At 41.8% G+C, this 24,458-nt stretch overlaps 1 protein-coding gene across 1 annotated transcript; it reads left to right on the top strand.

Moving 5' to 3' along the window:
• Nucleotides 1-3,459: 3,459 nt before the first annotated feature.
• LOC105085763 (ATPase PAAT) lies at nucleotides 3,460-17,237 on the top strand. The gene is made up of 6 exons (XM_010976036.3): nucleotides 3,460-3,819; nucleotides 4,590-4,793; nucleotides 5,608-5,680; nucleotides 7,768-7,974; nucleotides 12,587-13,041; nucleotides 16,102-17,237. Exons 1-6 carry the CDS (start codon nucleotides 3,656-3,658, stop codon nucleotides 16,334-16,336), a joined length of 1,338 nt encoding a protein of 445 aa, XP_010974338.2. The 5' UTR covers nucleotides 3,460-3,655; the 3' UTR covers nucleotides 16,337-17,237.
• Nucleotides 17,238-24,458: the final 7,221 nt, after the last annotated feature.

Below are 24,458 nucleotides of genomic sequence, written 5' to 3'. Positions count from 1 at the left end.
AACCTTTACTGCAAAATAGCTTTAGGATAAGAAGTTGTCACCTAGATGATAATCAGGGATGTGGGCACAGATTCAGCTATAAATCAAAGAGCTTTCCCATCATTTCGTCATTTCTTCAGAAAGGTTGAAGCCAGGCTGTATTGAAAACTGTTTCCTGTCCAACAATGCTGCTAACCAGGACAGAGGTTATAAATGAGGTGGGGCTGGAGAGCAGCTAGGAATGAAGCTGAGGAAAACAAGGAGGGATGTTACTTTCTCTCCCACTTCTTAATTGCAGGCCCAGCACTGAGGCAGGGTGAGAAGGAATTCCAGGCAACCATGGGGCTTGCCAGGACCAGAAAGAAAGGGAAGCGAGGAGAGGAGGTACAACTCAAGTGCTGCTAGCTGGGAGGAAAGTTAAGTTCCATAACCACCTTGCTAGGAAGTATACTCCTGGGTAAAAGGCAGGGCAAATAGGGTAAGAACTCATTCTACTTAAAATTAAGATTGTCAGCATCGAAATTGTCATATTGCTAAATGAATGGGCCCAAGAAAATTAATGCCACAAGTCACTTCTTTATAAAACATACCTTTCAAATATTACTGGCTCATATTCTGAAAACAGATTTGAAATATGCTCCTAAAGAGCATATGGAGCTCTTGCATATTAAGTTGTAATAAACTTTAAGTGACTAAAAAAATTGCATAGTTCACCCTCACAATATTGTTGGGAAGTTTCCAACATGTATTTTATGATTTGTATCAAGGAGGAAAATGGAGCAAAAAAAATCAATTACAATTCACAAGAGTAATTTATCATATTAAAATTGAGGTCAGCTCTGAACCACCACCACCCTAGCCTTGAAGAAAAAAAGCATAAGCTTGAACTTACTACTTTTTAGTTTTGCCTTTTTCTGTATCTCTTGTTTTCTAAGTTTTTTTTAAGTTGAAGTATAATAGATTTATAATGTTGTGTTAGTTTATGGTGTACAGCATAGTGATTCATTTATACATATATTCTTTTTCATATTCTTTTTCATTGTAAGTTATTACAAGATATTGAATGTAGTTCCCTGTTACATTAGGTCCTTGTTGTTATCTATTTTATTTGTCTCTTATTTTGTGATAAAGATGCCACCAACTCTCACCAATCTATCAATTCCATACAACAAAGCTATAAATAAAATAATTACCAGGCATAAAATAATTACTAATCTCAGCAAGCCTACAGATAGTAGGGAACACAAATATGTATACTGATAAAGTGTGAAATCATAAGGGAATCATTAATACCTGACAAAGATTCCTGCTTGGTCTAACGTTATTCAGGCTCCTGAAACTTCTCCTAGGCTCATTTGTGTACTTCCTTGTAAAATCTAGTTTTAACAAGAACACTGCTAAGTCAGTTTAGCAAGATGCCCCTCCTTCAAGTCTGATCACCCTTGATATCTAATCAGCTTCCTCACCCTCCATCATCCCCTAGGTGATGTCTGATAACCCTGGCCTGTCATCAGCAAGAATTCTTTTAGGTTGGTTTAGCCACAATCCTCTTGACCCTTGATGTTTCTCATTAGCAATTTTCTATCCACTGACCCCCACCCTGCTCCTTGGCTACAAATTCCCACTCGGCCATGCTGTATTCAGAATGGAGCCTGGGTGTATACTAAGGTCTTTTCCTCTACTGTATAGTTCTGAACAAAATGTTTTTCCTGTCCAGTTCTAGTTTTTCTTTGACATACCTAAGAAGTGTAAGTGTAGTCCAGAGGAATGAGTTTGATGCTGTAGCAGAGTGGAGATCTGCTTGGCTTTGAATGATGAACAGGATTTTCCCTGTTCCGAAAGAACAGGCATTCTAGCTGGTGGGAAAAGAGGGTGCAAAGATGGGGGAGGTGGAGGGCAGGGAGGTAAGCAGGAGCCAAGGTACAAAAGGCTGTGCTCAGTCAAGAAACAAGCACCAGAGGGAGCACAGGGCAGTGGGGAGGAAGGAATGGAAGTGACTGAGAATGAAGGCTAATGACTGTAAAGAAGCTCCTGGAACTGTTCAGATGAAAGCTACTGCTTGAGAACAGAAGCAGCAGAAACGAAGAAAGATAGGTTTCCTTTAAGAAAGCCAGGCCCTGGTGATTTACTGGCTGTGTGAAAGAAAGGGGGAGACCACAGAAGTCTAGTTTACTGGCTGCTGGTCATTCAGCCCTATTCAAGAAAGTCAAAACCCCGCTGATAATATTGAGCTCACTCCTTAAAGTGCAGATGGGTGTTTCTGAAGAAGAGCCTATTTTCCTTGGGCTGTCTAAAGATGTTAACGTGAATGAAAGTTAATTTATGACCACAGGAAGCAGGACCTATAGGAAAGCAGTACCAATGATGGAGAGAACTGAGAATGAGTCTGGAGTATTCAAAAAAATCTTTGCAAATTAGAACCTTTACAATCAAGGCTTTCGAAACTTTTGATATTGCACTTTTTTAAAATTGAAGTATAGTCGGTTTACAATGTTGTGTTAATTTCTGGTGTACAGCATAATGATTCATTCATATATATGTATGTATATATATATTCCTTTTCATATTCTTTTTCATTAGATGCTATTTCAAGGTATTGAATAGACAAGTACCTTGCTGTTTATCTATTTTATATACAGTTGTATGTCTCTGCAAATCCCGAACTCTGACATTCCACTTTTCTAACTACCTTTTTTCTTACAAAAGATGGAAAAATCATCGGCACAAGCCTTTTCAAAGGAGGATGGGTGGTGGGGTCGGGGATCTACCTCCCGATCCCGCGGGGCATCTAGGAAGTTCCAACGGCTCCCACTTCTTCGACTCACAGGGTAAAGGTCTTCCAGGCCAGCTCAGCTTCTACTTCAGCACAGACCGGAGGCTGCGCTCACCCCGCTCTTCCCGGGGCAGGAGGGCAGACGGCGCGGCGGCCCCGGGACTGCGGCCTGGGCGCCCGAGCTCGCCGGTTCCCGCCGCGCAGCCCGGCGGCACCTGAGAGGGGACGTCACGGGCACCCACAGCTTCCCGGACACCTCCCGCCACCGCCCCACGGCCGCTCGGGGACACCGTCCGACCCCTTCCTGGAGAAGCCGAACTGCCGGCATCCACCCGACACCCTCCGAGGAGGGAACGTGAGAGGGGAGAGGGGGGAGGAGTCAAAAGAGAAAACGATTTAACTGCAAGCCGCGGCCGCGTCCCGAGACTCGCGCACTCCAGAGACAGCGAGGGTCGGGAGGAGGCCCTTTAGGTCGCGTGGACCACGACACCAAACCCACCTAACGACCGACTCCGCTCACTGGACCAACTCTCCCGGTCGTACCCGCAACGGGCATCCACACCACCTGCTATTTCTCTGCTGCCAATCTCGAAAATCCACCGGGTTCCGGCGAGCACCCACCGCGCCTGCGCAGAGCCGAGTGGCTGGACGAGGTGCTGTCAGTGCGCATGCTCCGGCCTTTGGCTCTTCCCCTCACGTTTTGAACCCTTTTGCCAAATCGGGCCGGTATGCGCATGCGTGTCTGCGGCACCTAGTCTCTCCATACCAAGGCGAGAAGCCGCAGCTCTTAAGTTTGGGCCTGGAGCCCGAGAAGGCTCAAACTTCTTCACCTTCCGTCTGTCTGGCGGAAACTCAAGCACTGGAAGAGGGGTTCCGGGCCTGGCCTGCCCTGGAGGTGGCCGAATGGAGACCGGAACCGTGGACGGGCCGCTGACCGGCCGCCCGTCGCTGGCCTCTTCCTGGGATGCCGCATGCGGAGCCCTGGCCCAGAGGCTCCATCTCACCCGGGCTGATCTCGGCGCCCGGGACGCCGACTGGGAGGAGCTGCTGGCGCCGCCTGACACGAGGTGCGCCGGGCCCGCGGGACTCGGGTTGTGCTCTGAGACAGCCCCGCTGCTGGGGGAGCCGGGAGCGGGTCGGGGGCCGGGAGGGGACAGGATTTGGGCCCGGGCCCCCAGCTGGGGACGGGTCCGGGCCTGCGGCGAGGGCCAGGGGACAGGGCCCGAGTGTCCGGAGGGCGGGGGCGGGACCGCGGGAACCGGCGGCGACTCCAGTGAGTGTCGGGCGCTGGGGACTCGGGGCAGGTGACCAGGGAACTGGGCCTTTCACACACATCCCCTTGTGCCCGTCTCGTCGGCTTCTGAGGCCCTTGTCAGAAGCAGAATCGTCTCTCTTATATATAGGAAACACACAAAACCCTCCTATCTACCAAAATAGGCGTTTAAAAAAATTGTCGAACGTCTTCATCAGCTTAATCTTGAAAAGGACACACTTTTGGCCTTTATTCCATTCTGCACGCCCCCACCCTCCCATTCTGAACTATTTTGTTATTCACACTAGCTGCTTAGTAAATTTATTTAACTGGAGAGGCAATTACAGAGAGTTCTTAAAATGTAGAAGTCAAGGGGAAAATAGAATGGAGAGCCCTGATGTCTAAAACATCGTTTCTTTAGGAATTCTGTATTGAGCATTTGTTCAATGCGTTGCAAGGCGCTTGGACTCCGCCGAATGCACATGTAAATGAATTGGATAAAATGTCAACCCCTGTGGTCCAATAAGTGGGTTAGTAATAGTGTTCAGCGAACTGTGCGGTGTAATATCTTCATTTTCTTTGCAGCCAGGACCTGGTGGTTTTGAAAAGGAACCTGAACAGCCAAGATGAAAACCCCTGCTTCCTTTACCTGAGATGTGACCCTGGTGGAGGTGAAGAAATCGTTTCTATTGGCATTTTAAGTTCAGCAAGAAATATGGAAGTATACTTAGGAGAGGAGTACTGTGGAACCAGTAGGGGCAAGAATGTTTGTAATGTTCTGGACAACAGGTTTGTGACCTACGCATGTGCAGGTGTTCTTGTGAAGTACTGTTTTGTTTTCTTCAGCTTTTGCATATTTACTGATTCCCTGATATTAGTGTCAGACACAAGGGGAGAGTAGATAAAAACATACCAATGGACATAGAGGTTTAGCCCTTTAGGAATCTTAAAGACAGTCTGGATGAGCCTGGTTGTTTTTATAAATACAGAAATTGAGAGCTAAAGCAGGAGAGGAAAGTTGGTGGACGGTCATAGCTAGTTAGTGCAAGAGTTTTGTTGGTGTAAAGTGCTGATAAATGTTTCTAGTCTGTTTTCTTTAACTCACAGGCATCTGTTTTCCAAAAATGAATTTGCCAGTCAGTCTGGGACTTTGAACATTTTCTTGTAGGAAACCCATACAGATACCGCATGCGCCCAGACTGCACCATACCGGCACATTTAACCCATTATTAGACTTTCTGATTTTTTTTCTGATTTTTTGTGATGATTCTGTCTGAATCTTTTTTTAATATGAATCAAAATATGAACTGTTTCATAGACTAGGCATGTTGAATATAACAGACATGTTACTGAGCTTTGAAACATGCTCTGTGCTACGTGATTATACATTTGATACCTGATTTAATTCTCTTTGTAGCTAGTAAGTGGCAGATGCCATCTTTATACTGAGTGCAATTCGGAAGGAAGCCCCAACTCTTTTTGCCTCACCAGGAAGACTGACTCTAAGGAGCTGAATGTTGCCGTGGAAACCTTTATTTTTAAATGTAACTGTTAAAAGTGATGATGTATGAAATTTTTAATAAACTAACTCTTTTATTTTTAGTGAACATGAAAAGATTATTTTGTACAAAAATTACCTAGAATTGGAGTCTTCCACACATGCTTGTAAAATAAAGGTAAGTCGTTCCCACATTTTAACTAAATTGAAAACTACAGTTGCTCTTCTACTGTGTGTACTTCTTTTCTGTTTGTTTGGTAATGTACTTAGTCCCATTTCGTCCCTGGTTTTAGTTCAGAGATACTTAGTACACATGTTAAAAAAAAACTCTTTTCTAAAAAATAATCAACATTCTTCTGTTAAAATCTGACCATTTATTAGCCATAATCATGTCATGTCCTATTGTTAATAGAGATGTATTGTACTTTTCAGCCTTGAGAAACTGAATTAAAAATTTTGTTTCTCTTTATATAAAAGTAAAGTGGCAAGAAAACCACAAGCAGTTTTGGTCCCCAAATATCTAAATAGTTAAAAAGACAGAACACAACTAGAGACGTTTCAGACAAGGGCACCACAAAGTTAAAGGGATTTGGACTTGTGTCTTCAGCATGAAAAGTATCGTTAAGGTGAACTTTAATGATGTCGTCAGGGTCTAGGGAAACGGTGCTGAGCTGGAAATCACAAGCCCTGACTGTTAAATGCGCTCTCTTGCTGACGAGCAGAGGAACCCTGGGCAAGTTTCTTCACCTGTTTGGACCTACTTCATGGGTAATACTAGGGGATGGAAGAAAATAAATCCTTGGATTGATTATTTTTATGTCTACAATTCTGTGCTGATTATTGTTTACAGAAGACCACAGAACTGATTGTCTCAAGATGATGTTTTAGGTGGATATAGTAATAGCTTCCAAAGCCATTTAAATAAAGTGACTCGTTATCCAAGAAACATTTGAGTGCCTGTTGATGCCAGATACTGTTCTGAGCACTAGGAGTTGGCATTTATGAAATAAATTGGAATGAAGGCCTCAACGTTGAGAATATTACAGTGGTCAAGACAGATAATAAGTCAATTCAGTGTGAATAATAGGTGCCACGTTCCCTAGTGAGAAAGGCTTTCAGGTTAAAAAGCAGAAGAGGGACAACATGGAGGTTGGAATGTGGGTGTATGCAACTCATGCGCTATTTCCTTCCGTGTTGCTGAGAGTCACGTCTTTGGGGCCACGCTGAGTTTTTACTGAATGGGTCTGTATTCACCTGCGTCTGTGTGATTTATGGGTTTGCTGTGTCTCTGAAGGTGAATGGTGTGTGTAACTGTGCTGTGGGAGAGCCAGGCCGTGCACAGAGTGTTTCATTTAGGGAAATCCTTGGGTCTGTGTGAGGGCTTCTCCTGGGGCAGCAGTGTGTGAAAGTTAAAAGTAATAGTTACTGCTGCATAGCTTTGAGCATTTACTCAGTGATATATACTGGAAATTTTTAACACGTAATCCTCAAAACAACCATGTGAAATCATTTTACTCCTGACTCTGGTTGACATTTACCCAGGGGCATCAAGGCAGAGCCATCACTGAACTCAGGCCTGTCTGCTTCTCAGTCCTGCTTTCTATCCACTCTCCTCCTTTGCTCCCCCACACCACACATGAAATGTCTTTTGGTTTAGAAGCGTTGACAAGACGAGGCAGCATAAAGCATTGGAAAAATTACTGGGATAGCAGCCAGAAGGGCTAGGCTGAAAGCTCAGACTTTGTTAATTGGGTGTCTTTTGACACATTAAATAACCACCTTGACTCGTCTTTCTGTGTGTCAACTATTGAGTTCTCTTAGGTCGTCTTCATATTCCCCACGGCTCTAAATTCCAAATTACTGGCTTATATTTAGTATTTCAGCAAACACTTTGCATGGGATTCTGGACAGTCTTACATTAAATAATGTTATAGCAAGTTGTAGTATGTTAAGATCTCAGATTTTTATAGTGTATCTTTAATTCCTTTAACTGTTAAGTATAACATTTTTTACACATTACACTTTTTTTACACATTACACTTTTTTTACACATTAACCTTTTTATTTTAAAAGGACTTTTAAAATTTACATTATTCTTTGAGTCTTTTTCTGACTGTGAATATTCTAGAGGAAACCTAAAAATGTTCTTGAAGTTAATTTTTAGATCTTGAATGATTCACTCTTCGGAATTAACAAGAAGTGGCCTTAAATGATGATTGTCTTTAATATCATTATTAATTTTGCTGCACTTTTGTATTATAACAGTTGCTCTCCTTTGGGGAAAAGCAGTGTGTGTTCATCAGTAAAGTGGTGGTACACATGAGGCCAGTTTCCACAAATTCCTCCGCAAGCTCTCCTGCTCTAGGATCAAGGATAGACCTGGAGAGGGTCCAAACCATCATGGAGTCCATGGGGTCAAAGTTATCACCTGGAGCTCAGCAGTTGATGAATATGGTTAGATTTCAGCAGCAGGTGAGTAGAAATGGATTTCTTTTCTGATGCCATTAACATTTTTAAATGATGGCTTTTTAAAAGGACATGTGCTGACTTACATTTTTTTCTTTCAACTTATTACTGATTTGAGTGTTACCCTTACGGACTTATGTAAAAACAGCATTTTGTGGACCTACTATCTTTCAAAAGCAATATGTTTGTTACAGACCCCACAGTGTGTCATGAATTCTCTTGCTCATTCATTCAGCAAGTGCTTTTTAAGCACCTTCTCAGAGAATAAAGCACTGTTTTGGTTCCTTTAGGGGCTCAAAGGTCAGTCTGCAGCCTGTCCTTAAGGAGCTTGACGGTGGTGTTGGGTGAGGTAGGGCATCTAAGTGGGGGATGACGAGGGGGACTGGGAAAGCTCATTAGAGGAAGTAGCGTTTTATCTAAACCTTGAAAGAAGAAGGGAGGGTTTGGGCAAGTAGATTTGCAGGATGCCACTGGACAGGTAGAAAACAGCATGGATGAAATCTTCAGTGCTGGAAGGAATGGGCTGTAGGTAGGAAATGAACAGAAGTTCGTTTCTCTGGAGTGGAGAAGGGACGGGGGACTGGGGCGGGATCATAGAGGATTTTGAATGCTGTTTTAAACCTTGTAGGCGTTTTCAACCTAGGTTTGAATAAATTCTAATCCGTTGTTATGCACAGAATGAATCAGTAGGAAAGATGAGTCAGTAGAAGTGGAGGCCACACGAAGGAAAGCAGCTCTCTGTTATTTCCCTCGTCCAGATGAGGGTTAATAAGCCTAGACTTGGACGGAGTAACCTGATGCTGGATTGTGAGATGCGAAAACAGTGGGGCCATTGGGACTTGACGACTAACTTAATGTTGGTATTGTTGGAGAAAAATAGAGTCAAACATGAAACTAAGGTTTTGAAAGTGGTGATGCCAATAGTATACCAAGGAGGGACCCAAGAAAGGAGGTGACTTTGGGAGGAAAAGGAGTTTAATTTGGGGAGTACTGAATTTTAGATGTGAATAAAACCTTCCCTGGGATGCTGCTGGGAGCATTTGGAAACACTGGCCGGGGTGGTGGAATGGAGGGAGGTTTGGGAAGAGCACCCCTCGTGGGTGACAGGCAGGTGGTGAAGGGAGAGACTGGAGCAAAGACCCTAGATGTAGATACGTTTGGTAAGCATACAGGGAGAGAGAATGAACCAGAGGAGCAGAGACAGCAGTGAATAGAGATTCTCCTTGTTTACAATCTAAATGATAATACTGCTCATATCACAGGATGAATGTGAAAGTTTAAAACAAATAGTACAAATGAAAACCTCATGTAACTTTTGTGAGATTTGCCAATATTAATTCAGTACAAGTGTCATTGGAGCAGTGGGCAGACATAGGAGACCCAAAGGAGTTGATGATGATTGTGGAAACCATGGAAGGGAGAGTTTCAGAAAGGACAGGGTCCATGCTTTCCTTTCTCTGCTGCCATCATCTTACCTCCTTACCTCAGGAGGTTGCTAACTGGTCCTCGTGCTCCACTGCAGTCCGTCTCTGCAGTGCACCCAGAATGATCTGACAGGGTAAATTGGACTCTTCCTTCCCCTGTGTAAACCCCCTGACTGCTTCCATCACACTCAGAATTAAGCCAGATCCTTACCCTGGCATCTGAGACCTGGGCCCTCCTTGCCCCCTCAACCTCATCTGCCACGGAGACGCCTTGCTCTAGGCATTCTGATGTGTGTGTTCCGCAGACAGCCAGATGTGCTCCTTCCTGGGGGCCTGTGCACTCTTACCTGTTCTCTTTGGCCAGAAACCTCTCCTCCTGACCTTAGTGAGTCTGCCTTTTTCTTGTTATTCCAGTCTCATCTTAAATATTCCCTTTTGAATGAGACATTCTCCAACCATCCAGTTTAAAATAGCCTTTCCCTTCGAATCTGTATCATATTTTCATCAGAGCCTTCTGGATTATTTTTGTTATTATTTATTGCTCTGTTTATCTTATTAAAATGTAAGCTTTGTGCAAACAGGGACATGGTCTACCTTGTTCGCTTATGGCCCTGTAGTGTATGTCCTTTGAATTATCAACTAAGTACTCCTTGGAGATCTTTAGGGTATCAGTTTGAATAGTGGTGAGATGGAAACCAGATCTGAGGGATTAGGTAGTAAGGAGGTAGTTGGAATATGGAGGCAGGCAGAATGACAGAGATAAGGAGGCTGCCCTTAGTAAAATCCTTTAGAATGTTTATAAAGTAGAGAATACTGGTCCTCACCCATGACTTGAAATCCAGAGGGCAAGATCCAGGAATCAGTTATTATAAATAGGCAATGTAAGGTGAGTCTTATGCATAGTGTATTTTAAGAACAGATGTTTGAGGGGAAGGATCCAGTGAAGATAGATTGAAAACATAAAAACAAGGAAAATTATTGTGTATGTACAAGATTTTGGAGACATTAGAGGGGGTTAATGAATTAAATAAAATCAGTACATGGACTGAGTTTTATGTTTTAAAAACTTGACTTTGGAAAAAAAATGGTATGGATAGTAGTTTGCTTGTTGCTGTTCTTGTTGTTTTGGTCATGTCTTTAAGGATTTTTTGTTTCCCAAAATAATACGCTTTCTTTGCCATGGATTTCAGTCAGTTCAGAAGTGCATTGGGTAAATCATAAGAGTGCTTTCCCAGCTATCATTCTGTTCCCCAGCTTGGTGTTACCTTCTGGCACTTTCTGTCATGTAGAAACACAAGCCCTCCCACCCAGCAAGTGTGTTGTAACCTGTTCCCCACCCCCACCTGTGCTAAATCATTACATGTAGGGACACTTGGGGAGCACCTGAGAAACAGATGATCCAGTTACATCTCCTTTTAAACATGCTAATAAAGGACCTCTTTCTAGTGGGGAGGCTATATTTATGGAACGATTCTTACAGGAGATACCTGGCTCTTTAGGACTGAATATTGTTAACAAACCTGGAATCCACGGAATGTCTTTCTGGAAAGGGTCATGTGAGCCTTGTAACTTTCTGTCGAGTTTAAAGTAGGGATGTTTTGTGGTGAGAACTGGCCGGGGTGGTGAGCACACACTCACACTGTGGAGCCTTCGTGTGTCCCTCGGGGCAGGGCCTGTCCTGAAGGGGAAGGAGAGGACCTGGGAGCAGCTTCCTGGGCTCTCCCTGCTCCACCTGTCCCTTGTGGCTCCTTGTTCTCTGGAAAGTTTTATTTAAGTGATTCCTTATTTACTTGTATTTGAAGTTCAAGTGTGCTGATTGATTTGTTTTTGCTTGAGCAATTCAGAGTAATTGAATAGGAATTCTGTATCAGAGGGCCTAGCAGTGTAGTTGTCATTTAATGTTACCTGAAGGAAAGACGTGCCCCATTTTCTCAAAGAAAATATATTTAGTTATTCAGGATTTACACTGTTTATTTTTCACCTTTGAAATAAAAATATCTTTTTCTCCATGCTTTCTCCAGGTGATATTTGTTTGAATTCTTATTAAAAAAGCTAAAGAAAATCTTTTCAGAAATCTTACAAGATGATCAGAGATAAATACATAATGTTTCAGAAATCTGAGGGTACATATTCAAGTTATTATTTGTTTTGTTCACTGTCTTATTTCCAGTGCCTGAAACAGAACCTAACACAGGGTAGATTTCTGGTAAATATTTGATAAATGAATGAATTTGTGGGTAGCTTATCCAGTAATTCTTTTTTATAATATTTAGAAAATATATGGACTGAGTGTCTTTAGCTATTGAATAATATTTCATCAGACTCTCTCACCAGGTACTGAGCAACAGTGAGAATGAGATGCTGTCCCCTGACAAGTCTCTCTAGCAGAACTCTGTGTTCAGAATTGCTAACGGCTGTCTAGGCTGGGGGCAGATTTGCTTTTCTCCTGTCGAAATACTGGACAGCATAGCAAGAATGTGCCCTGTAGAGGAGACATGTGACCTCCTCTCAGAGGTGAGCCAGGGCTTCTCAGGAAGTCACGCAGCACAGCCGGCTGGGCTGAGGCCACAGAACATAATGGATTATCCTTACAAATTATTAAATCTGAGACAGACAATAGGTGGCTCATTTTAGTCACTGAAAAATGTCACAAGTGTACCCATAGATCATCAGACTCTATGTATGTAACTAGCTAGTGTAACTTCCATGAAAAATGAGTTGCAGAAGATATCCTTAGGTTGGCTTACCACATGTGAAAGTGGACAGGTGACTTTTAGTTGTATGAAAGGTATCAATTATCGTGACTCAGTTGAGAATACTGCATTTTATTACCGTAAATTAAGGAGGCCTTTGTAGTGGAAACATTAAAATATGCCCGTGCAACTTTACGAGGAGTGATATTTATTTCAATATTTTCCTTAGCAAAACTACAGTGAAATGATTAAAAGTCCTGGCTCTGGAGTTAGGTGGCCTGGGGTCCTGGTCCCGGTCCTGCCACTGACTGGTTGTGTACCTTGGCCAAGTCACCTTTAGTCTCGGTCTCCTCAACTTAACAGTGCGACGGTGACGGTAGCCGACTCCGTCTGGATATACTAGGGATCGAGTGAAGGAAGGCGCAGTGCCTGACTGTCAGTCACTCCGGAAGGAGCTGCCCTCATGATTAGTGTTAATATTTCCGTATTTCTCTTGCTTAGAATTGCGTTCCCATTGGAGAGCAGCTTCAGTCGGTTTTGGGAAATTCCGGATACAAGCATATGATTGGACTACACTCCTCATCTACCTCAGGAGCCTTCGCCAAGTCATCCTCCACACCTTTTCCTTTCAGAACTGGATTGACATCCGGAAACGTGACTGAAGACTTCAAAGCTTCCGTTGATAAAAGTGCACAGCCAGCTGGTGGAGGAGCCATCACAAACCTCCAGGAGTGTAAAATTGTGCCACAAAACCATTCTCTTCTTGAGAATGATCTTAAGAAAGCAGTATCTTCTTTCTTACCAAAGAAGGCGAGTGACAGCTCACATATACCCAACTCCGAGCTGCTGCCTCTCCTGCAGAATTTATGTAGCCAAGTGAGCCATCTCCGTGTGGGGCCTACCAGCAAGTGGCAGGAAGGCATCACCGCGCCCGCTGAAGGCACTGCTGGTGTCACGTAAGTACTCAGGGCAAGTGGGGCTCAGCTTTGCTGGGTGGGAGAGGCAGCTGGAGGAGAACAGGTTTTTTCAGAAACTACTGCCTGAAAATGTTTCCAGAGTAATTTTAGGAGCTTTTGCATTTTACCATTAAGACACTTAGAGGAAAGAAATGTTCTGCAGAGTAGAATGTGGAGGAGGTGTGTAAAACTGGAGGCGTGGAGGTGCGGAGCACATCTCAGGCTTTTTGTGGAAGGAGGGTGAGCATCAGGTAAGGGCTGGAGTAGAGTTACATGTGTGGATGGAGAGGAGCTGTGTAACCATATGTCCATGTTTGCCTGATTGTATGAAGTGAGCCTTGTACCAGTGTTCCTTTGTAGATATTGTGTGACGTAGGCCGATTTTGGAGGCATCTACACATTTTTGAGCTCTCAGTTATTTATAGCATATAGGCCCTTACCCCCTGATCGCATAACTTCAGTGTTTTGCCCGCCTGCTTTGAGTGAGGGGTGCCTAAGCGTTAGCATGTTCCCCGTCCTTATGTAGATGTACTGTGTCCAAACATTGCAGTAGACTGGAATTCAGGACTCTGTTCATAGTTCTGGATTAACTCTTTTTCCTTCCTGTTTAAATCTTTAGGCTTAGTTTTTTTCACATGAGTTTTTAAAATGAGGTAGTTTTATTGGTTGAAATTTTCTTAATGTCTCCAACAGCATTGAAATTTGAGGAGTTTAGTACATGATTGGAAAAAAAGGTGGTTCTTATTCTGCATGGAAATGGAAAGGCAGCAGTAGTCTTTAACTGTTCATAGTCTTTATCAATGTTAACTAACGGCTTTAGGATATGGAAGCAAACATAGAAAAACTAAAACAGATTTTAAAACTTCTTCTGGGTCTAGCTGAAGTGGAATATCCCTGTTCTGAAAATCCCTGGACATACTACAGCAAACATACAATGATTCCAAAAGGTGGAAAGAAGTCAGATTGCTTAGGGACTGTGGGGCTTAGCGTTTCTTTATTCCTAGTTATAAGAGTGCCTTTCGTCATAGATGAGTACAGGATTTTGTCAAGTATTTTTTCTTTGGCAATTAATATGAACATACGCATTTTCTCCTATAGTCTGTTGATAGAGTGAATTACATTAGTTTCAAATATTGAACCCACGTTGCATACCTAGAATAAATACCACTTGGTCGTGGGCTATATAATTCTTTTTTATATAATGCTAGATTTGATTTATTAATATTTTGCTGAATATTCTTGCATCTTATTCATTAGAGATACTGTTCTGTATTTTTCTAACACTGTCTTTGTCTGGTTTCATATTAGGGCAATTATACTGGCCTCATAAAATGAGTTCTACATCTTAGAGGAGATATTGTAAAATTTGTGTTAATTCTTCTTAAAATGTCTGGTAGAATTCTCCAACAAAACCAGCTGGGCTTGGATATTTCTTTCCTTGGAACTTTTAAATTACAAATTCAGTTTCTAACACAGGAAAGTTGTCAGTTTTCCCCCATGGATATGCAGGCTTAAAGTAATGCATATTATATCCCAGCACAATACTTTGTAGACATAGACAAGGTTATTTTTAAAAATTATATGAAAAGCAAAAGAGGTAGAATAGCTAAAGCAACCTTTGGAAAAGAGGAATGAAATGGGAGGAATCGCTCTTCCCAATGTCAAGTCTTACACAGGGAGAGTATCCAAGACTGTGTAGTGTGGGCAGAGGGACAGACTCATAGGTCAATGGAACATAATAAAGGGCCCAGAAATAGACCCACACGAATCTACTCAACTGATTTTGACAAAGATGCAACAGCAATTCAATAAAAGAATAGTCTTAAACACATGGTGCTGGGGCAATTGGATATCCACTGGGTAAAAAGTAAAACATGACCTAAACTTCATTCCTTATACAAAAATTAACTAAAAATGGATCATGGACTTAAATGTAAAACATAAAGCTATAAAACTTTTCTAATAATATATAGGAGACAATCTTGGAGACCTAAAGACTTCTGAGATATGACACCAAAAGCAGGATAATTGAAAATTTGATATATTGGACACCATAAAAATGTTTATCTTCTGCCCTGTGAAAGAATCTCTTAAGAGGAATAAAATACAAGTTACAAAGTGGGACAGAATATTTGCAAATTACAAATGCAACAGATGGCTTATATCTAAAATATAAAGAGAACTGTCAAAACTCAACATTTTAAAAATCCAGTTAGGACATGGGGAAAAGACATAAAGAGACGTTTTACCCGAGAGGATGTTCCGATAGCAAATCAGCACGTGAAAAGATGATCAACATTGGTCTCGTGGCTGTTAAGGAAACACGTATTAAACCCACAAGATACCACTTTACAGTTACTCACGTGTCTGAAGTAAAAGTTTAAAAAATGGTAGGAATACCAGATACTGATCAGGATGTGGAGAAACTGGATCTTTCATACATCACTGGTGGGGACTAAAAATGGTACAGCCCCTCTAAAATGTATTTTGGCCGTTTCTAATAGCTAAGATACAGTTACCATGTGAGTCAGCAATTGTATCTCTGGGAATTTATCCCAGAGAAATGAAAACTTCTGTCCACTCTAAAACCTGAGCACAGTTTTTCAGAGGAGGTTCCAGTAATTTGGTAAGGTTGTGTGAATGAAAAAAAACTGTTTAAATTGCACAGTTTCTTGGGGAAGTACGTGGAAGACTACATGGAGAACTTAAAAAAAAAATCAGCATGATCACTCTTGATTTTGAGCTCAGAATCAAAAAGACCTTTTCTAAAGACTTGGTCTTTGAGGCTAGAAATTCTTTCATCTTCATTTTTATATTCTCATTTCAATTGAATGCTTAAATACTTAAAGAATTGAAGAAATACGAATACTTTGGGCATTCAGGATTGTGGTCGTCTGTTGTGTATGTGTTTTAGAACCTGCAAACATGTTGTTAGAAGACCCACAGTGTGGAGACAATTTCAGCAATTTATGTTGGCTGCTGCTTGTACTATAGTTTGGTTGTTTTTGTTATAATATTAGGGATAATTGTTATATTGCTGTTTTTTAAATTTACTTTTAGAGTGGAAGAGCAATCCATTTGTCCACACTTGGAAAAGATTCTTTCTAAAAATATGGAACTGATGGAAAAGAAACTTGCAGACTACATTGATCAGCGCATATGTAAACTCCAGGAGCACACAGATAATAAGATTGCTTTGTTAATGGACTTGCTGCAAAACCCCAACTCCCCACCCTCTGGGATGCCTCTAAGACATTATGACTCTGGAGAAAGACTTTCAAATGGAGAAAGATAAGCACTCAACACGTACTATGTACTACAGATATTTATTACATATTTATTACAAAGCCAAAACTCCCCCAAAAGTTGAAGCAACTATTTACTATCATTTGAGGATTAACATTTACTTACATAAAGTGACCTCAGCGTTCATTAACTATATTTGTTGTAAATAGTACTGTACACTAAGAGTTAACATGATAGGGTCGTAAGTTGTTTTTCTGTGCATATTTTTTCCCTTTTATAAGAAATTCACATACACTTCTGGGTTGCTTAAGTGTTCTGGATTTTTAAGGGTCTGATGCAGTTTATTTGTATTACATGTGTGTTTGACCGAAGTACTCTTAATGAAAAGACCTCGTGTTCGGGGGTATAAAAATGTTTAGAGTATTTTTATTGGTATTGTTTCTTTTTCTAATTGATTGTTTGTAATTGACTTGCAATCTTTAATGTCAGGTCACATTACATTTTTAATTGTTTATTTCAGATAAGAAATCAGACGTGATGTTTGGCATGTTTAAAACTGGTTTACATTGTGGCCATGAATTTTATGTTCTTTTACGTGGTAGCTGTGGATAGAAAAGTGAAAATCAGAACTGACCTATTCTTTCTTAGGTTATTACTTAAGATTTAGTGGTTGATGTAAAATGAGAGAAGTCATCTTGTTTTATTATAGTCAACCCAGAAAGTAGAAGGAACTCTCTCCTTTTCTAAGCTAATACAGGTTCTTCTCTCCAGAGCCCGTTTCTTTGTCCTTAAAGTGTGAAATGCTGGGTTCTACACTGAAGGGTTAAGGCATATGAATCAAGGAGACTGCAGTTCTCCCTGGCAGACTTAATTTTCAGAATTTATACCTATTGTATATGTGTTGTATGGTGATATATTTGCATCTAAAAAATAAATGCATCTGTTACCGACCCGGGCCCTTGGACTCTTTAATCAAGAGATTGGTAAGAGGCTAGAAGAGAATTTCAGGCAAGGCATTATTGGGCCTCATGCTGTGGCACAAGGGAACAGAAACAAGAAAGAGGTACCCTTGTTCGCTCCTGCAGAGGAGCTGCTTGGGTCCTTAAAAGGTAACAGCAGGGGCAGGTCGTGGGTTGGGCGGGAGGCGTGGCTTAGGTGGTCTGCCCACCCTCTTGGTGGTGCTGTGTGCTGGGATCAGGAGCAGCCCCCTGCTTTTACTCCAGACACCTCAGAAGTGGCAGCCGTTTTGTAGCCTATGGTTCATCCTTGCCCCAACTGGGCATGCGTGCAGCTATTTTCAGTCACTCATAGTTTGTATTCTGTTGCTTGAGGAGGCAGGAGACATTTGTCCAGTTGCAAGCAGTCTTGTAAAGGGTCCCAGGTCCCGGCCGACCTCACATCCACTCTGGAAACTAGTTGTCTTAAATGAATAAAAATATTTTCTTTTCATCTCATATTTGTTTAAGATGAAAAAGGATGGTTTACACTCATTTAATATTTTGATGAATTCAGTTCTTTAAAGTGAGAACTAGTATAACATTTGCTCATTTATGAATCACTCTGACCTCAGTGACACGAGGACCTGTGTATCACTTTAATCAGTCTTCTCCTAATCTGTTGCTAACATACATAGCCATTAGAGGTAGCATTTGTTTAAGCGCTCAGGAGAAATGTGTCTCACTTAAAGCCGAACACTTTCGTTAATAAATATACAGCTTTTGATGGTTGTGGTCTGTTCTTGATTCACAAACTGCCTTAATACAGTTATAACTAGAACACTTAAGCTATGTTTTATAAAGTGATTACAGTAAATATTCATGATTATAGTCGTAGAAATAATTCAGATAGGCTTTAATTCTTGATCTTCCATTTCTTAATTTTTCCACATTAATAAAGACCTAAGTTATATTTTATATATGTTAGGGATTCACAGGTATTGCTCCTATATTTATAAATTGCTATACATATATATATATATAATTGCTTTATAAAGATTTTTATTTCTTAAGAAAATGCTGGCTGAATTTGCTCAAACAGGAGAAGCAGACCTGAGGATGTACAAAATCTCTATTAAATTTTGTTTTGTAACTTTCATCTGCGTGTATGCGGCACGCCCAGGAAATCAAGTCTGGGAAATGGGGGTGGCCAGATGCACCTTCAGAGGGGTCAAGTGACCACTGCAGTTTGAGGTGGCTGCACGGGGTGTGTGGGCGATCAGAACGTTAAATCAAGATACAGGTTATGTATTTTAATTTTCACATTGCCTCCCCTTCGAGTGTGAAGTTTAGTGTTTTAGGGCCTAGAATGTGGAACTAGACTAGCTGGGTACTAACTGTGGCCATTCCATTTACAAACTATGACCCGAGACAGCTCTCAGCCTCGCCGTGCGCCAGGGCTCACAGTCCTCAGCCAGCCATCACCTCACTGTCGTCACCCAGAAGCCGCTGACCTCTTTCCAACCGAGGTATTTCAGGTTGGCCAGGGACTTCAGCCACCCTTGTTAGGAGACCAAAGTCTCTGCTTACTGAAGGTGAGAAAAGATGGTTCCTGATACTTTTCCTTCTGGTCTTTCAGTGTCCGGGTGCAGTCCTCACTGGGACTGAGTGTCAGGCTCAGGGCTTTGTGGGTCTCTGTTTCCCACGTGAGATCCCCACGGCCACGCAGCAAAAAGTAAACTGTATTTAGCTCATCACAGAGTAAGCCACCAGGAATTTATTTCCCCAGAGTGAAGTTCGAGGGAGAAAAATATGTACGCTTTCCCTACACAGAGTTCATAAAGGGTAAAAATGTCTTAGGGCCTGAAGAACGATGGTTTTAAAAAAGAAACTAATTGAATGTGAACAAACATACTTCACAATGCAATCTAATGGTTGGTAACTCCACTTGTAGAGGTACAAACCTTCTATTTTTCTTTCTTCTCTGTGGCTGATGAGTGATGTCCCTACAAAAATAGCATTTTATAGGTTTTTAACAAAAATAACACCTGTGTTATTTTAGTCACTGAGGTGTGATTGACAAAAATTGTATATATGTAAGTTTATACAACATGATGTTTTAATATAAGTATGCATTGTGAAATGATTACCAAAATCAAGCTGACTAATGTATCTACCACTCACATACCTACCATTTGTGTGTGTGTGTGTAGTGAGAACACGGGATCTACTCACTTGGCAAAATTCAAGTATACAATATGCATTACTATTAACTTCAGTCACCATGCTATACATCAGGTCTCCAGAACTTTTTCACCTTGTAACTGAGCATTTGTACCCTTTGACTGACGTCTCCCCATTTCCCTGGTAGTCACTGTTCTAACTCTCTGTTAACAATAAATTTGACTATTTTGGGTTCTACATATAAGTGAGATTATCCAGCATTTGTCATTCTGTGTCTAGTTTATTTCATTTAGCATAATGTTATCCAAGTTTATCCAGGTCACAAATGGCAGGATTTCCTTCCTGTTTAAGGGTGAATAATGTTCCATATTATGTATATATTACATATTATATATTCTTTTATATACAATCTATTATATATATAATATATATCACATTATTTTATCCATTCATCTGTTGACAGACACATAGGTTGTTTCCATATCTTGACTGCTTTGAGTAATGCTGCAATGAACTTGACAATGCAGATATTTCTTCAAGATTTTATTTTCTTTGGATATACACCCATAGTGGGATTGGTGTATCATATGGTAGTTCTATTTTTAATTTTTTGAGGAACATGTAGACAGTTTTCCCTAATGGTTGTACCAATTTACATTCCTACCAACATTGTACAAGAGTCCCTTGTTTTCCACATCTTGGCCAATGCTTGTTATCTTTTGACTTTCTGATAATAGCAGCACTAACAGGTGTGAGGCAATATCCCATGGTGGCTTTGATTTGCATTTCTCTGATGATGACTAATGTTGAGCACCCTTTCATGTAACTGTTAGCCATTGTATGTAGTATTTAGGAACGTGTCTATTCAGGTCCTTTGCCCGTTTTTTGATTGGGTTGCTGGGGGTTTTTTGCTATTAAATTGTATGAGTTTCTTGTATATTTTGAATATTGATCCCTTACAGAGTGTGTAGTTTGCAAATATTTTTCTCCCATTTCATTGGTTGCCTTTTAATTTTGGTTTGTTTTACTTTATGTGAATAATTTTTTTAGTCTGATACAGTCCTATTGTTTACTTTGCTTTTTTTTTTTTTTACCTTTGCTTTGGGTGTCAAATCCAAAAAATGTCAAGACAAATGCCAAGGAACTTACCCCGTGTTTTCTTCTAGGCCTTTATAGTTCCAGGTCTTACATTCAACTCATTAATCCATTTTGAGTTGATTTCTGTGTATGTTGTAAGGTAAGGGTCCAGTTTCATTCTTTAGCAAGTAGATATCCAGTTTTCCCAAAACCATTTTTTGAAGAGACTATACATTCTCCATTGTTTAATCTGGCCTCTTTTGTCAAAAATTAATTGAAAAAAATATATGTTTATGTCCGGGCTATCTATTAGTTTCTTTGGTTTTTATGCTAATACATTACTGTTTTGATTACAACAGCTTTGTAATATAATTTGAAATCAGGAAGTGTGATGCCTCCAGCTTTGTTCTTTCCCAAGATTACTTTGGGTTTTGGGGACTTTTGGGACTCTGTACAGATTTTAGAATTGTGTTTTCCATTTTTGTGAAAAATGCTGTTAGAATTTTAATAGGGTTTGAATTGAATCTGTATATTGTTTGGGGATAGTATAGACATTTTAACGTAATTAATTCTTCCAGTCTGTGAACATGGGAATATCTTCCATTTATTTATGTCTTCAGTTTCTTTCATCAGCTGGAAACTGCTGTCTTTGTTAGATGCTTAGTTCTATGTTTGTTCGCTGCGCCTCATCCCAGAGGGAGTAGCCGTTTCCTTCATTTCCTATTTATCTTTTTTACCCCTTTTTAGTAAGTAACCACTTGTTACTAGTGAACTCTTTAATTATTACAACTTCTGTCTTACCAGTACGCACTGCATTGCTTGGAAGCGACCCATCATCCTCTCAGGAGAAACATATTTTTACCTTATTTGTCTATAAATTAAGATCTTTCCTCTTCGACATCCCATTGAATCTTCAGAACAACCCTATCCAGTGGGTCCTACTGCCTGTTTCACAGACAAGGAAATGGGGGCTTGGAGGAGTTAGGTGCCACACACCAGGTTAACTGAGGTGGTGTCAGATCCAGACTTGCTGGCTCAGAGCCGCAGAAGATTCAGACGAGGGGGTGTTCACGTAGGAGGGTCGGATCCACCCTCAGTCTAGTGGGGACCCCTAGGAGCTTTAAGCCGGAGCTCCATAGGGCAGGATGAAGGTCACATCCCTTAGTGTGGCCTCTCTCTCAGCAGAGTTTACTTTCCCAGCCTCACCTCCCTCTGCGTGTCCCACACGTCTGCACCTCTGAGCCTGGGCCGCACCTCTGAGCCTGGGCCGCTTCCTTTGGCTGCTGGGCCTCCCCTCCTCCTCTACCTGCTTAAATGAGGCGCTAAAGCCTTCTCTTCAGGGAGCCTCCCCTGAGCCTCTCACCCCACCACCCCCACATTAATTACTCCTTCTGCTGTGTCTCCATGCCCTTTGCTCCTGCTTCTAATGAAACCTGAATTTTGTTTGACCTACAGGTTTCCAGGGTATGATTTCGCTCCCTTAACAGGTACTTGAGTTTAGGAACCAAAGCTTCTGTGTCTGTACACAGAGCCCTCGCTGAGCCCATCATTTTAGATCCAGGAGGTGCTCAGGTGAATCTACACTGAGATGACTTAAGTGGACTTTGTTGGTTCACTTTCATAGTCCTAAACATGCTTTAGTTTGCAACTGCTTTTCACATCCAATCCAACCCTGTTAGGCAGGGTTCTCCAAAGAAGCAGAGCCAGTAAGATATACATAGATATATAAGAGGAGATTTATTATGGGAATTGGCTCACACAATTATAGAGGCTGAGATATGTCACGATACATCTCCTGCAAGCTGGAGAACCAGGAAAGCCTGTAGGATATGATTTAGTCCAAGTCTGAAGACCTGAGAACCAGGGGAACCAGTAGTGTAACTCCCAGTCTGAGGCCAAAGGTCTAAGAACCAGGGGAGGGAGTATGAGGTGGCAGGGGTGCTAGTGTAAGTCCCAGAGTCCAAAAGCCCACGAAACAGGATCTCTGGTGTCTGAGGGCAGAAGATTGATGTCCCAGCTCAAGAACAGAGAGACTAAATTCGCTCCTCCTCTGTCTTTTTGTTCTATTCAGTTCCTAATGGACTGGACGATGCCCACATACATTGGTGAGGACAGAACTTTACTCACTCTGTTGATTCAAATGCTAATCTCTTCTGAAAACACCCTCACAGAAACACCCAGAAATAATGGTTTGCCAGCTATCTGGGCACCCCTTAGCTCAGTAAAGTTGACCCATAAAAGTAACCATCAAAGTCCACCCTTTGTCAATTGGCACCCATACGCATCTTCTTGAACCATACTTAATCTCCAGATAAAGAGAGTAATAAGGTCATAATTACACCTAACATGATAACTATTCTGCTTACAACCAAAAACACAGTAGTTCCTTCTCCTGAAGGGGAGGTAAGTCCTTGAGTGATGTTTACTATTTTCCTGATAATCCTGTAACTTAAGTACTATGATGTAAAATTAAATACTAAATGCTGATATAAAGTCAATACATCTTATGGGAATAAGAGAGGAAAGAAAACAGGAAAGAGAAGAAATTTGCTGAATATATGTAAATACACACAACGTATTCATAACAAATAAGGAGGAAATATTCATGACAAAGTCCTTGTTTCTGTAACTGATTGCATGGTAGCAGCTGGTGTTTATAACTACTTTCTACTGCTCATTCTGTAGTCAGCGAACCTTGCTGATGTCACAGAAGCACGACTGCGGGGCATGAAAGCCGACAGGCAGGCTGCATTCTTCACAGTGCTGGAGGCTGGGATAAGACACAGTGGTGGAGGTTGTAGTCCCGGTGACCTTGTCTCGATTACTACTGGGTATGGCCACAGCAATGGGGGCTTCGGGGCTCTTAAGAATGTCATCTCAGCCTGTCCTCTGAGTGCCCAGAGGCAGAGACACGCACAGTCTGCAGTCTGCAGCGCTGTGCAATCAACCAGCTGAGGGTAAACTCAGTGAGGTCAGGCGACAGCAAAGCAGCACAGAGCCACTCGGCTGAGAACATTCCACTTGTGAGCTCGCAGCCCCAAACCAGGAGGGGAAGAAGCCAGGATTCTACCCTGCCTTTGTCTTCGCAAATCTTCCTGCCAGTTCCCGACCTCCCCCAGGGGGTGGCCACAGGGCAAGGACTGACCCTGCTCAATCCAGAGCCCCAGTGTCCCACTTAGAGGGTGTGAGCCACTCTGACCCACATCACTCACTTTAATGCGCTGGCTACTTTGTAGTAAAGACAAACGACAACACCCATCAGCACAAAGCGGTCGTCAGTAAGCCGCCACCAATGGCATTCATAACCTTGAGGTCAAACATCTTACACACACCTGGGCAGAGAGGCGCAGGCAAGCAGTGAATGTGGCTCCCCTCCCAACACAGCCACTTAGCAACCTTGATGTGCTTCCTTCAGGGGAGAAGTGAACCCAAACCACAGATCCTCATGCGTGTAAAACACAAATGAGTCTTTCTTGCGGGGGGGGGGGGGTGGCTAAGCTGTCCCAGAGACAGAGAAAAGGGTTTATTTATGAGATGGGACTGAAATGCAAAATCCAGAGAGAAGGAAGGAAAGAAAGTGGGAAGAATTTTTTTCTCCCTTTCACACGCACAAACATGCAGCTGTAAATAACAAACCAGCCTGCACCTGAGCAAATGGTTTTATTCCCAAACACCTGGGTCTTCCTGAAATATTTACTGACAGAGTCAGTATTGACCCCTTGTTGTACATCAAGTTTAAAAATATTATTTTGTGGGAATGATTAAGGGAATGATTTTTTTTCAAAATATGCTGTGTAATGCGCAGACTACACAAACCCATTTTGTGAGTGATTACGTTTTAAGGGAAAAAAGTTTTTAATTCTCCCACTGACAACTGTCATGCCATCTCCCGGTTTAAGGAGATTCTAGGATCCCTTGTTCCTCATTCTGTTTCTCTAGGAGACCCGAGGCCTTTCTGCCCCTTTTTACTCCTAA

This window comes from Camelus dromedarius, chromosome 8 (genome assembly GCF_036321535.1).
Source record: "Camelus dromedarius isolate mCamDro1 chromosome 8, mCamDro1.pat, whole genome shotgun sequence".
Lineage (NCBI taxonomy): Eukaryota > Metazoa > Chordata > Mammalia > Artiodactyla > Camelidae > Camelus > Camelus dromedarius.
Note: the sequence above shows the minus strand (reverse complement) of the source record. Positions and strands in the feature narration are given on the sequence as shown.

What these genes read in the sequence shown, in the direction of transcription:
- LOC105085763 (XM_010976036.3), top strand. Translation starts at nt 3,656, where the DNA reads ATGGAGACCGGAACCGTGGACGGGCCGCTGACCGGCCGCCCGTCGCTG. An exon ending in TGTAATGTTCTGGACAACAG is followed by an intron (nt 4,794 to 5,607) that starts GTTTGTGACCTA and finishes TTTTATTTTTAG; the next exon opens with TGAACATGAAAAGATTATTT. An exon ending in TGGTTAGATTTCAGCAGCAG is followed by an intron (nt 7,975 to 12,586) that starts GTGAGTAGAAAT and finishes TCTCTTGCTTAG; the next exon opens with AATTGCGTTCCCATTGGAGA.